General features: G+C 32.0%; 1 protein-coding gene across 3 annotated transcripts in view; it reads right to left on the bottom strand.

The window, feature by feature from the left end:
- Kdsr (3-ketodihydrosphingosine reductase) overlaps positions 1–15674 on the bottom strand; it is a 71901-nt gene that overhangs the window by 13997 nt on the left and 42230 nt on the right. For all 3 annotated transcript variants that reach the window (XM_081733696.1, XM_081733698.1, XM_081733697.1), the window contains exon 6: positions 9581–9748. In XM_081733696.1, coding sequence (XP_081589822.1) covers positions 9581–9748 — 168 coding nt within the window. The remainder of the gene's footprint in view (positions 1–9580; positions 9749–15674) is intronic.

The raw sequence follows: 15674 nt of genomic DNA, 5'->3' as shown, positions 1-15674 counted from the left end.
AGTTTTGTAAGGTTTTCATTTGATTGACCCTCATATTAGCGAAAAGAGGAGAAATAATTACAATTAATAGACGAAGAACAGGTAAGGAAAAGAAAAGGAAGAAATTTTGAAATTAAATAAACTAAATCCAAATATGTTGAAATTTGATTAGAAACAACAGGATCTTTAGTCTTATCATATACCTATGAGACACTAAAGTTAACGAAATAATTGTAGAAAGTGAATCCCAAAGAAAATATAAGATAACAGATCCGGTCTTTACTACCGAAATCCCAGTGCAAATATTTCAGGGAACCGAAAATCAATCTGAAAACGTACATGAAACAGTAGAACGAAACCATAACAGAAACTGCACCCATAGAAAATTCTGGAACAGTGCAAGCTAGAGTAATAGCATTAAATTGCGAGCCAGAAAGCAGTAGTAATATCAAAATAGAACAAGTCAAGATTGAATCATTATCTTTACAGTAGTTGTAATTTAGGTCGACTGTGAACTCGTTAAGGTACCATGTAAAATGGTAGAATAAAAGTAAATTTTTGAAGAAAAAAAAAAAGAATCGGTCAGGTACGATTAGTCGAAATTAGTAGTCAATTATTTTTTGAAAGCAGAACAGAAATATCTTGCATAGTATTCGAACTTAAATCCATTAGTGTAATCTATGAAAATAAGCAATGGTAGATAGATGTACCCAATTAGAAATATACATACATAACTTGCATTACAAAATCTTAAAATAAATTAAATACAGATTAGAACAAATGACCAGTGAATTGAAATCAGATCGAGAATGCATACTTAGTAGATACAAAGAAAGAAAGAAAGAAAATAAAGAGATGTACAAAGTAACATTGCTGAACCACCTAACACAGAAAATTCGCAGTGCGCAGTTAGTGAGAAGAAAAATACAGATAGCAATATAACTGTAACGATTTTTTTTTTTTTTTTTTAACAGTCTTATGAATGAAACGTAAGAGGGATCTGCAGCAGCAGGAACATTTTTAACGTGTAGGTGCGAAAAAGTAGTGAATGTCATTCGTTAGGTAACAATCGTTCCTTTGAAGAACATTTTCGAGCAGCAGAACAGCAAGTATTCACGAAAATCCTTGATCATTTTGGTATTTCATGAGCAGACAAATATCAGTGTTGCTACTCAATGCAATAGTAATAGCAAATCAGCTGATTGCAGTCAAGCAAGTAATAAATGTCAGTACTCAGACAGAAGCTCATCAGTATACTTCAACTGAACAACAGGATTTGCAGAACAGGCGCCATGTGAGCAAGTAAGTTTTTTTATATCATTCTAGATGTAAAAATACGAGTAGATTTCGTTCAAAAAAAAAAAAAAAAAAAAAAAAAAAAAACCAGAAACAGATAGTAAATCACAGAATTTGCATTGTAGTAGCAGTAATCATATCAGACAAAAAGAGAGAGTACAAGTGAAAATTTAAGAAAAAGATGAAACATCTTAGTTATCAGTGGTTAGGTCAAGATCGCTCTACGATAGGTAGTTGCAGATACCAAACGTGTGTAGCTAATATGAAGAAAAGATGAGAATTGAGTGGCCATGTCAACCATGCAGAGGTATTGCAGAAAAGAGAAACAAATTGTGCTGTCATCCAAAAATGTGCAAAAAAAGAAAAATAATCCTTCAATTATCAGTGCCTGCGTTACCTAGGATCTCAAATCCTCAAAGCTGGAAAAAATTATTAATGTAGGTTTTGTTACATAAAAGATAAGTAAATAACAACAGTAACTAATGTAGAAATGCAAACCCTAATTATGACTTATAATAATTTTGAAAAAAAAAAAAAAAAGTAAATTACGATTTTAGCTTTTCATTCAAAAATGTAAATAAGTACAGACACATACTAGAAACTACGTGGAGTGGAGTTACGTCAAATCAAACCCTGAGTTTCGGCGGATATTTGACTATTAACCCACAAAAACCCAAACATTGTTCAAGTAAGAATTTTTGAACAAAACTTTCATGGTTCACTAAATGAGGGTCCTAGATAACAGAAATGTCCAAAAAAGTTTCTGAATTAATTGGAAACCCAATGTGACACCTGTGACTTAGCGAGGAACGGACGTAGTTTACAACTTTAATTTAGTACATGAACAATTACTATTTTACCAGAGTAATTATTGACCCTTTTAGATACAGGAAAAATAAATTATTAGGGAGTTAGATACTTACTTATCATAGGAATAAATAAAATATATCCGGAAACTGAAAGGCGCTCGAGAACTCCATGAGCCACATGCAGCTACTGACAAGAAAAGTTGAATAAAATTGCTAAAACCTGAAGAAAAGGAACGAAACAAAGCTTGCTACAAAGGTTTATGTGTGGCTTATAAAGTACAATGGGTATTTGTGTAAAACGTTTGAAACTAACTTTATAAGGTCAACAGGAAATCAATGTGACACGTGTGATACACTGAGGATTTGTGGGTTAAATTCACTAATCTAAGTTCCAAATTATTAAAGCTATTTAAAATTTTGTAATTTTGCTTTCGGATCTAATAACCTTCATACTATAACGGATAAATAATAAATATTATGAGATACCATTTACTTAATAAAATTTAACTTTGATGAATAAAACAATTATTTCTTAACAAGTTTTTTTTGCATTCATTGTAAATTCTATTTTATTTTATTTTTTTATTTATTATTATTATTTTTTTTACAAACAAAGTAGTCTTAACGTATATTTAAATTTTGAATTTTGTATCTGTAATACTGACTTTTTAAATTACGTTAGTATGATTTTATTTCAAAATTTAAATAACACATGGTTAACTCCAACTGAAATAGGTAAAATCAGAATTTAGAATTTATTTGGAAATCCCACTTTAAGCTGAATTCAGAATTGTTTAAATACTTTATGTTTGAAAAGTTAATAATTGAGATTTTGAATAAAACTTTCAAGAACTAACCGGGTATGACATACACAATTTCAGAAATGATTTCACTAGCTGACCCATATTAATATCATCGGTCGAGATTTGTCAGGGATTCTTTATCGTCAGTGTTTTAACTTTCAGAAATGGCTATAGGATCATAGATGTGCTAAACAGCTTCAGTGTGTATACAGAAACAAGCAAATATTTTGAAGAAATATTGTTATTCTTATATGCCAGGGTGCGAATTGGCGGGGGGGGGGGATGCCAGGGATTTTCCCCCCTGACAAAAATCTTTCCCACCCTGGAGAAGAAAAATTTTATCCCTGGCAGGGATAACTTTTTCCCCCCTTTGGAGTATTTTTAAGTTGACATAAAGATAAGTAGGTCTACTTTGCGTAGCTAACCTAAATATTACTTGAGTGAAAATTTATGAAAGATCTCACATCTCAACTGTTTTGTACTTGTTAGTATATATATATATATATATATATATATATATATATATATATATGGGGGGAGGACTGCACACTGTTATATGCCATATATAATATAGTGTTCTTTTCAGCTGAATCGACTTTTCCTTCCCTCTTGTATATCGTACATAATATTTTTCATATGGGATAACAATGACACTTTTCTTTCTTTATTTTAACACAGACTCTCATGAATTTGGCGTTTCGGCAAAGGGCGGTACCAGACAGAAATTAAAAGATTTAAAATTAGGATTTCACGTCCAGCCATTTCTTGGAGTACAAATGTCAAGCATTTGCCAAGTCTGCGTAATTTGTATTGCTATGAACTTTTGAATGAATTTTGTACTCATAACAATAACCATTCATTTTTTTTTCTAGGAAGATACTGCTTGTACTTTATGACTGATAGAAATTACAAATAAATAAATAAATAAAAAGTAAAATTAAATTTAAAAAAATAAAAATGAAGAGTACATCCCTATATTCTATAAACAGATTTTTGCCGTAACATAATATATAAAATATGATTTATTTCCAGTGAAAACATTTGTTATAGCCCCTGCTCACAGGTTTCTTTATCTCTTCCTATTTCGAAACAAATTTATTTTTGATAAAGTCCCGCGACGGGCGACATGAGCAAGCATGATAATATAGAGTAAGTTATGAGTACATATTACAAAAGTTTAAATTTAAATAAATTGTGAAGAGATTTTGAAACAGATCCAACGACATACGCATACGATAAACAAATAATTCCAATTAACCATACATTGGATTGAATTCTACACATTCCGATATAGTACAGACTCCACCCTACAAAAAAGAAATCTTGTGTCTGTAGTTATACAATTCCATACTCCAGTTCTCGTAAAACAAAAGAAAATTCCAATGGAAATAGCAGAAAGTAATTATGTTGTTGTATCCTTAGTACTAGATGTAACTGTATGCAGTACATTTAGTACTTCCATGTAATTTTTTTCTTAGTATTTGGCTTTGCTTTGCATCTTAGTTGTAGTTAGGGTTATGTATTGTAGGCTTGTAGCTAAGTTAGAAATTCATGTGCAGAAGTTCAAAGCATGCATAGAATTGTTTCAAGTTTATTTGAGAGCAAGCAAAATGATGGAAGTAAATAACCATAGGTGTAAACAATACATCTAGTTAGATTATGTTACATAGAAACATAGGTTAATTATAACAACGTTTTATTCTGTCTTAACATAAGTAAAAATAATCAATATTTATTTGTTTATTACAAAGATGATAGCTGAACGAACCATTCTTGAAGACAATTAAATATGACCAGATAAATTAAATTGCTTACATATTGCACGTAGCAATATCTCCTCTTAATAACATTCATACTAGTTTCATATAGATTAATTCATCATTATTTATTCTCACTAATAATAACAATAATTAATATACTTTAAATAATTTGTCACATTGGACTTTACTCTCGAAGAACTACATTTTTTTTTTTTTTTTTTTTTTTTTTAACTGGTGCATATTAATTGTATTTTGTTTCGTTTTAAGTTATCATGTATCAGCTACTCCAGGAATAACGTACCAAATCATCGTTCTTACTTCTATACTTCTAACAACATCAAAGACTTCCATTGTAATTGCAGTACTTTGTTCTTTAATTCTTATTTATTTAGAACTTCGCGTATTTTACTTCTTAATATGTTATTATTGTATTAGAATACATTTCCTTATTATCTGATGAATATGAAACTTTACAGGCCAACTACTTGGTATGTTAATCATAAAATGGAAAGACAGCAAACAATCGGCTTACTTGAAGTTACCGTTAATTTTGACATTTAAATACAAATATAAAATGTTACTTGAATTTGGTGTTTTATCGTTGTCCCAGATTATTGGAGAAAGGGGGGCGGAGCCCCTAAACTTACTTTTACAGACATATAATCTGCTGGTCCTTTCTCTCCGTGATGAAATTAACAGAATAATATACGCAATTATATCACAGAAAGTTATTACGTAAATGTTATCAAAAATATTTATGTTTGCCCTGTTGTTATAAAGATCTAGAAGTCACCTGTATTATACTCAAACCTCAAAAGTACTTTCTAATGTATATATTTTCCAGTTAACATTAGTCAACTTCCTTCGAAACTGTCGATCATTATTGTGTAAAGATTGTGTGTGTTCTTCTATCAGTAATGATGTCTCTTATAGTCCGGGCAGATATCTTCAACAAAATTAACAAGAACTTCATTCAACATTTCAGATTAATAACAAGATTGTAATGCTCATACCGAAAGGGAAATTACACATTCTCTTGTATTATCATGTAGAATATTTTACGAAATAAGTCAGTGAATATATATAGGTACGTCAATACTTATAATACACGGTGATTTTTTTAAAAAAACTCAAGGATTTCAATTGTGTCTAGTATTTAACTGAAGTCCGATTTTCATGCAGTTTGTGGCAAATGATCTAGGAAGGATGGGAGATTTATGAGACTATGTCTACTGGTTTAAGATCATCGGGGGTAACATCGACTACATCTCAAGAAAAACAGCAAATATTCGCCAGTGTACAATTTATTTACAATTGAAATGATGTTTTGGATTTCGAAGCGAAATTGCAGAATACAAATTAAGTGTCAGTGAGAATATAAATTAAGTGTTAGTCATAAGACCCACCAATCACATGTTCAATAGCTATAGCCGGTTTCTTACGACAAAGGACGGAGAGATTTCTTGGGTGATCTAAGGAGTCGATAACTTACATCTTCCAGAACACCGGCCTGCGGGGTCCGATGCTTCCCTGTCTCAATCAGAAGCGATCCTGTTTATTTCAATTTATTCACTAGCGACCACATTATGTTCCTGTCTGGCGCAGAACGTGAGGCAAACTTGTTTCTAAATGTCTTTTGCGAAGCAACAACAGATTCCGGTCTCCAAAAACTTTTAACGATAAACTCATGTTGCTCCAAAAATTACACTATTTTTACCGTGTCCTGATCATACTCACGCAGTAGCACAGAACTGTACAGCACAATTCCCAACACAATGGCCTAGTTTCTTGTTGTTTATATTGATTTTGGCGAGGTTGCCATCTAACGAAGTAAACTCAAATCGCCACACCGCACAGCACTTCATTCCAATTGTAAGGTACACTGTCAAATATTTGCTGTTTTTCTTGAGTCGTGACTGATATTATCCCGTCTGAGGTTAAACCAGTAAGCATAGTTCTAAAATTCCCCATCCTTCCTCGATCATTTGCCACAAACCGCATGAAAATCGAACTTCAGTTAGAAATTCTTAACCGAAATGAAATCCGTGTTTTAAAAAAATCACCCTGTAGCTTAGAGTATTTGGGTATTTTATTTAATTTGTTCTTCTTTCAAAGCTTTAAGTGCTCTTTTATTTCCAAGTATAATTTTATTTTTGTCAGACTTTTTCCTATCTTCTTTTTGAATCTTCCTTTATGCTTTGAGGTTTCTTCATATCTTCTGTGGGCAAGCAAAATCCCTGACCTTATCTGTGAAACACGGCAAACTCCCTGACTCTCAACATAGTTTGAAGCATTTCTCTGACTCATTTTATGACTTTCTCTGATTCCATTACTTTTCCTCATTTTCAAGGACAATGTGAACCCATTGCATATTATAACTTCAGAATATAACTCGGATAATAATAAGTATCTTCTGTTTGAGAGCTAAGGTTCCTTGACACAGATTTAAAATTTAGTGCGTTAGATTCTTATTTAAGACTTCACTTCCCTCAGATTTTGCTTATACTGTATGCATTTTCCACCTACTAATACGTGATCTAGCCATGCACACCCCACCACACCTTCTTTCAGACGTCTACGTCTAACACGACCAATTATATAGTACAAATGAAATTTCTAGTTTAACGTACCACAATTATACGTACCGAGTGGAAGACAGTGATACTAAATGAAATGGACGATGAGGAAAGTGGGAGAATCACGAGAAAAACCACGCACACACAGTGTTTCTCCACCCCAAGTCCACTTGGCGCAAGCTGGAATCGAACCAAGACTGATACACCCGAGGTGAGCACACTACCACTGACCCATCGCGAAATGTGTAAATCCGCTGAAATCTTCAACTTGATTTCTTTTCCGATTACCACATTTTCTCCTCTCTTATTTTCACTCAAAAGTAAATCCCACTCTACATAGTGAAATATAACGTAAACAATACCACGAGTTAGGCAACGGGTTTAATGTACTTAAGAATAAAATTCTCTTGTGAGCATGTTTACAATATCGCTAAATAAGGAGAAAACCATACTATACTATAAGAGCAACATTTTAGTATCTTACACACAAATTCTTATGAACAACGATGTACTTATAGACTTCATGAAAAGGACTAAATGCACTTGAGGTTTTATTGCCAAATAATAATAATAATAATAATAATAATAATAATAATAATAATAATAATAATAATAATAATAATAATAATAATAATAATAATAATAACAATAATAATATCATCATCATCATCATCACCACCACTACCAAGAGCACCACCACCACCAAATCGGTTTGGTAATAGCAGATAACAGAAATAATATAATTTCGTCCCGTCTCATGTCTAATGGATATAGGCAGCCATTTTTTTCTTTTTTTTTAAAGCCAATCCAAGTGCACAGAAATAATTTTAGCTAGTAATCCCGTATTTTAGCTAGTAATCTAGTTTTTGAAAAATAAGCTCGAGTCTTGGATTTGAAGAGTCAATTGAGCCACTTTCTTTACAGATATAGTAGTGTCGAAGAGGATATGGTCTCTCATCAGTTTTACGGTCTGTTTCCAATAATATGGTTTGTAGTCAGTGATAGATTGTGTTCTTGAAAGACAACAGACACCTAAAGGTAAACGTCGGGTTTCCAAGAAGACTAATCACTGAGCTTTAACTGGATGTAAGACCGAAAGAGCACCATTCTGTTACAAGGGAAAGATAATGATAAACTATTGCAAAAATAGCCCACTTCGGTAGATCATAGATGCATCTCATTTCTAGGATTTTGTGTAGCAAACTGCGATGCGATACCGCTTAAATAAAACGATAATTCCTACGTAATAAAAATACGCGGACAAATTTCAGAGTTTAATTCTTATTTAGGAAAAAATTCATAATTCTCAACTCACGTACATATACATTTAAAGCGGATAGCCTTATTCGTATTCGTCACAGTACAAGGAATACTGAAAATTTGTATACTAAACAAATAACAATTTTCTGTTGAATTTTAAAGCTGTATGTATAGAAGACAAAGTTAGAATCGAACTATGTTACTTCGAGGATGTTGAAGAAAAACTTAAATATTTGCACGTTCACTTCTGTTAAGCAAAGGACATCAAGTGGACAGAGTTAATATATTAAATACTTCAGAAACACAAGTATACACTTTTGAATCGTTTTCACTTTAAAAAAAAAAATAAATAATAATAATAATAATAATAATAATAATAATAATAATAATAATAATAATAATAATAATAATAATAATAATAATAATAATAATAAAATAAAATATATATCAATTTGTTAGACTAAGCCAGTTTCAAGAGATCACTAACGAATATTTCAAACTAATTACCAAAAGTGATTTTCACGTATATCCTCATGAATTCTTCAATAACAGTTGTTCCAGCAACATAGTTTATTAAACTCATTTATTTACCGCCGGTATCTGATTAAGAATGTATTTTTTTTAATGTTTATATGATCTTTTCGAAAAAAAAAAAAATCTGCCCTTATAGAAGCAACACTTTTTCTTTCTTTTATCTACTCTCTTTCACCTTTCTTACACTTTTTGATGAAAAGTGTCGAACGGATACCAGCTAAAATTTATTCACGGAATTTAGTTCATATCTATTACAAATTTATTGATTAAAAAAATGAAATGAAATCTTTACGTCCCATAATTATGCCGCTTAGGCTAAATGAGACAGTGATGATGAGAAATGAATGAAATGGTGGAATGAAGAAAGTGGGAGAACCCCGAGGAAATCCATGAACACAGTGTCTGTCCACTACAAAGGTCATTTGACGCGAGCTGGGATCGAACCAGGGACCCCACGTACCAGAGCTGAACGCTCTACCACTGAGCCACCGCGGCCCCAAGGTTATTGATTAATTTATACCATTTCTTTCTTTCTTATCTTTGACATGTTACCGCTAACTCACCAAAGAATCCTTGATCATTTTTTTGGCAACAGCATCTGCTGAAAACAGTCCTGCAGACTCGGAGATCATTCGCGTTTCCATCAATTTAGTCTTTTCTTCTTCAGCAAACCCTGGAGTGTCTGTATCGGGTGGTAAGGCTAATGTTACATAGATGTTATAAGGTTTCACCTAAAACAAATTGCAAAAGGAAAAACTAATTAGTGAATCATTCTTTAAACTGAAATATAAAACGATCTAGAACTATTTTGTAGAACTGAAATTATACACAACCAGTTGATAATGCTCTAAGAGCATTGCCAGAACGAACTTAAAAAGAATGGAGATGGAACGAGAAGGATAACTGTGATTGTTCCTACATGTAAAAGTGTATATTTTTATCCGTACCTTCTTCTGTTTCTCGCAAAATATCCTCTCTCTACGACTTACGGTTCCCAAGATATGGCTTCTTAAATCTCTTGAAATTCGATTGTTTTGGCCAATATCTGGGGAACGGTGACCAGTTGGCCAGTGCTCACCGGTTACTATTTGGTACCAAAACGTTTACCATCCTCTAAGGTATTGATCAACACCATTATAATCTCTCTATAACTTATGGTTTCCGAGATATGATTTCTTAAATCTTCGAAAATCGGTCATTTTTTGGCCAATATCTCGGGAAGGGTAAGAGTGACGCGAAAAATTCCATCACTTTCTCAGACAGTATTTGATGCTCTATCGAATGGAGTGCTTAAAATAATAATAATAATAATAATAATAATAATAATAATAAAAAGACACACACAGAGAATTTAGTAATTAACTTTTTAAGTTCGTTGAAAATATATGTTGAACAGTGGATAATAACTTATTTAAATGCTTCCTAGATCAAAAATCCTACCTTGGCACAAAATATCCGGATGCAAGTTACGGTCATTTTATCTCTAAGTAATTTATTTAAATATATACTTGGACTAAAGTTGGCATTATCAAACGAAAACTTTCTAGTAATAAGAATATTTAAAAAACAAATTTAACTTAATTTTAAAAAACTTTTGTTACAGATAATATCGAGGTAATTGTATATATTTTTATCATTAGAAAAAAATATTTTTGTTTGACATATCTACAAACACAGCCATGGATGTCATGTAATGTGACGAATTTGTTGTAGATGTTTTAAGAAAACGCCACTGAAGAAGATTCCATTGAAAATTTCGCCAATCACTAAATGACAGACGAATACCAAGATTAGTCCAAGTGAATAATTGTAGTCATGCATCTGTTTAGTTTCGTAGTTGTTAATTTATTGAAAGATATGACTAACTCTTAGTTCCATAGAAATTATTGCTATGACAAAACACTATCTACTTGAACACTACCCACAAAAAAATCAAATACGAAACAAATGTAGTTTATTTCAAATATTATCTTCGGTGTTTGGAGTACAGAGAACAAAAATATAGGCTTTGTGGAATTACAACTGGCAATAATAAACATACGGAACAACACTGCTTTATAAATACAAATAAACAAACCAATTAACACTATTTAGAACACTGATCGCGAGCTACTAGTAGCTCGCGGGGACATTTTCGGTAGATCGTGTTAACGCTCAGGTTGACTAACCTTGATTCCTCCACTGTGCTGACGCTAACGATAGAGGGCGCTGACAACAACTGTTTGTTTCTCCCGCGCAACTGTCATTATCAGCCTCATCTCACAGTTGGTTGTATACGCGTGGGATTGTGCACTTTGTGTTTTTTGTGTGTATATTAGAAATTTGCTAAATTGGATATTTTAATTTCATATTTACTAGGAATGTAAGTTTATAGGCAAAAAACAAATGTAAGATTTTTTTTAAAAGTTGGTGGTTCTTTTCGTTGCAGCTCACAGTGGGATTTAAAAACGGTATGGTAGCTCAGAAGCTTGGCGACCACTGATTTAGAAACTCATCAAAAGGGGAGACAATTCAACAAAATTATTAGCCTTTAACGAATAAATATGTTATATATCTATATATCTATCTATATATATATATATATATATATATATATATATATATATATATATATATGTGTGTGTGTGTGTGTGTGTGTGTGTATGTGTGTGTGTAGGTGTGTGTGTGTCCAAATATGAGCCATATATTAAATTAGTAAGGTGCGGGAAAATTTACAGCACAAAATAGCAGTACAAGGGTTCATTAAACCAGGAGCAAAAACTAGTGATGTATTATCTGGTGTTAATTGTGAAACTGTAGATAAGATGGAAAACTATGTAATATTGTTTAGTGGTACTAATGATGTGGCATGCAATGAAGGAGATAAAGTAATTAAGAAAATTAGAAGTAAACTCTCAAAAGTAAAATATTCTAAAGTCATAGTAGTTAATGTACCTCATAAAAGAATCGTGTGTTAATGTAGCTGTCAAAGACGTAAATACAAAGCTCTCTGTGATCATTTTAGAAATGTTGTACTACTAGATGTAAGTAACTTTAAAAGAGAAATGTACACAGAACATGGCATGCACTTTAATCAAGCGGGTAAAAATTACATCTGTCAAAAAATTTGTAAAATAATTGGCAAAGATTTACATACGAAGTCTAAATCTAAAGCACCAATTTTAATGCCATGGAAAATACAGGGAAACTGAGTTTTCCCGACCCCGTGAGTATGAGTAATACTACCTGGGGCCGGGTGAAAACCTCAAATATAACAAAATCTGTTGATTTTACTGATATAAATGGTTTAATAAAAGTTAAAACTAACTAACATACAATCCATAAGGAATAAGCTTGCTGAACTTGGAACTTTTTTAGACCTCTTTCCTTGTGAAATACTCTGTGAGAATGAACACTGGCTTAAGCCTGATGAGAAGTATATGTACGTATCAACGGGATATGAGGTAACAACTATTTACTGTAGAGAATCATCAATACATGGTGGTGTAAGTATTTATGTTAAAAAGGAATTATTAATTGAATATACTGTTCTTAATCTACACCAATTTTGCATCAATCAAAATTTTGAAGTAGTTGGTATTTTATTTAAAAGTATAGGGATAATAATTGTATCTGTGTATTGAACTCCTAAATCAGATGTGGATGTTTTCCTCAATACCTGGGAAAAATTAGATAACTATCTCAGTAAGTACAAAAACTACAAATTATTTTATGTAGAGGATATAAATATTCATATTTTACAAAATACACATGCAAAAGCAATGCTCTGTAATGTCCTTAGGTCTCATAATTACTACTATATTAATGACGAACCTACAAGGGAATTAGCATGTTTAGATAATATTATCACCAATGAAAAAAAGAATAGCGTATCATGTAGCACTGTACAGCCTTTACTGTCTAACCATGAAGGAGTATGGCTTTTGTTTCCAGTAAAATCACAGAAGACTCGAAACTACTGCGTTACCACGAAAATTAGATTATTAGGTGAGACTAATGTAAAAAATCTAAGGTCTAGGTTAAGAGAAACTGACTGGAATAATATTCTTATAGAAAGTAGTGACATCATAGAAGCCTTTAAAAACTTCCTGGGTATATTCAAAGGATATTTAAATGAGTGCTGTTCAAAAAAGACAAAGAAGATTAATATTTGTTTAAATAAACCTACTAAGAGAACTCCAAAGTGGTATACGCGATATCTTGAAACACATAGGAATAGAATAATTACTTTATATGACCTAGCTAAGACGAGATCAACAAGTGATCAAGAAAAGTTTAAAGTTGCTAAAAGAATGTACAGAAAAGAAATCAGGCTGCAAAGATTGCAGCAAATGAGAAATGGATTAATAATTCAAAAAATAAATGTTCTGCAGTTTGGTCAATAATAAACAAAGAAATTGGAAACAATGTTACAAAAGATAGAATATCTATATCTCCAAGTGAATTTAATAAATATTTTATAAATATTATGAGTAACTTTGAGACTAATGACGATTATACGGAAAATACGGGTAACAAAGTAGATTTTAGTAGTATGCTACCACTGCAATATAAAAACAAAACTAGGTCTCACTTTTAGTGGAACTTCGTAAATGCCAGAACTGTTTATTCAGTTGTCAATAAATTTAAAGTGTCCAGTAGCGAAGACTAGTATGGACTTTCTAATAACTTCTTGAAAAAATTATTGATCTAATAATAGAATCCTTGGTTTACCTACTAAATTGGATGCTCTTTGAGGGAATTTTTCCAGATTGCCTAAAATATACTATAACTGTACCAGTACATAACAAGGATAATAAAAATGAGATTGAAAACTATAGTCCAATCTCTTTAGTACCGATACTTTCGAAAGTTTTTGAACAATGCACCAAAGATCAACTATCAACTTTCTTTGAAGAGAATAAGCTTTTTCATTCCTCGCAATTTGGATTTAGAAAAGGTCATTCCACAGTTAAAGCTGTTGAAAATATAGTATCACAAGTATTAGACTGTTTTGAAAATAATATGAATGTTTGTGCAACACTATTAGATTTAACTAAAGCTTTCGATAGTGTCACATGATATACTCCTTTCAAAATTGCATTATTATGGGGTTACAGAAAAAGAACTGTCTCTGATTAAATCTTATCTTAGTAACAGAAAACAAGCTGGTAATTTCTGGTAAGCTGGTAGTTGGTAATTCAACTTCAGAATTTTTGAACATATCAACTGATGTACCACAGGGAAGTGTCCTGGGGTCATTTTTCTTAGTTGATTGATTGATTTTTAGTTTAGCGTCCCTTTCAGCAGCGAGGCTATATGAGACGTGGACCTACTGATTAACGTGGAATCCGAACCACATGAGCTCCCGCCGGGAATCGAACCCGGGTCTCCCACGCCAAAGGCGCGTACGCTAACCGCTTAGCCACAAGGATGCTCTTTTCTTTTTCTAGTTTACATTAATGATTTTCCAAGTTTTCTTCCTTTTAACAGTGTTTTGTATGCTGATGATACAACTGTCTTAACCATGGATAAAAATTTTTTAAATGTTCAAACTAAAAACACTCAAATGTTAGAAATGTGTTCAGTATGGCTAAATTGTAATAGGCTGCTATTAAATGAATCAAAGACGGATGTCTTGTATTTTTTTCTTAATAACAACATAAATGATTTGAATGAGTACTTTTCTGTAAAATTGTTAGGAATCCACTTGGGTACAAAGTTAAACTGGAACATACATACTGAAAATCTATGTAGAAGACTATCTAGTCATATATTTATTACGTAAACTAAAAACTGTTGTTAGTGAAAAAAATACTTCTGTCAGCTTATTACGCTTTCTTTCATTCTCTATTGCTCTACAGTATATTATTATGGGGTAATTCAACTGGTGCTCAAACCGTCTTTAAATGGCAAAAAAGGCAATAAGAGTGTTAAAGGGGCTGCGTGATAATGACTCTTGCAGACCTTTCTTTAAAGAGATGCAAATCATGACAGTGCCCTCAACGTGTACGTACTCTATTTATAGCTGTCTCATGTATATTAAAGAAAACTTGGAAAATATCAGTACCCGAAATAAAATTCACTGCTATAATACAAGATATGGAGACGATCTCGATTCACCATATTTCAGGTTAAGTAAAACACAAAAGAGTTATAAATACATTGCGATGAAAATGTATAATCTTCTACCCACAGAAATTCGTGGCATGTGTAATAGAAACTTTGAGAAACCCTGTAAATTTTGGTTCATTGAAACAGCTGTGTATAGCGTCTTAGGATTTGAGAAAGAAGTAAAAATAAATAAATAAAATAAAAAGAGATTAGTTATGTACCTATATATTCAATGTATGTATTTTGTATACTCTCTTGACGTTGTCTATTGCAACAAATGTTGTTTAACGACAATAAAAAATATTATGTTCTATTCTATTCTATTTGCCTGCCTGTTTTCCAGGTTTTTAATGCCTAAATATCCGGTCTCTACATATTACATTTCAAAAGAATCGGAGTGTAATATCAGCACTAATAGATTTTCGTAATCAACTCTTAAATACACTAAACATAGTCAAATCTGCCATTGACGATTTTTGTTACTAAATTCACCGGTAACTTATTTCACTACAGGATACCTACTACTATTTCAAAATATGAATACGAAGACCTGAGAATTAGTTA

This window comes from Thermobia domestica, chromosome 12 (assembly GCF_964235325.1).
Source record: "Thermobia domestica chromosome 12, izTheDome1.hap1.1, whole genome shotgun sequence".
NCBI classification, from domain to species: Eukaryota; Metazoa; Arthropoda; class Insecta; order Zygentoma; family Lepismatidae; genus Thermobia; species Thermobia domestica.
Note: the sequence above shows the minus strand (reverse complement) of the source record. Positions and strands in the feature narration are given on the sequence as shown.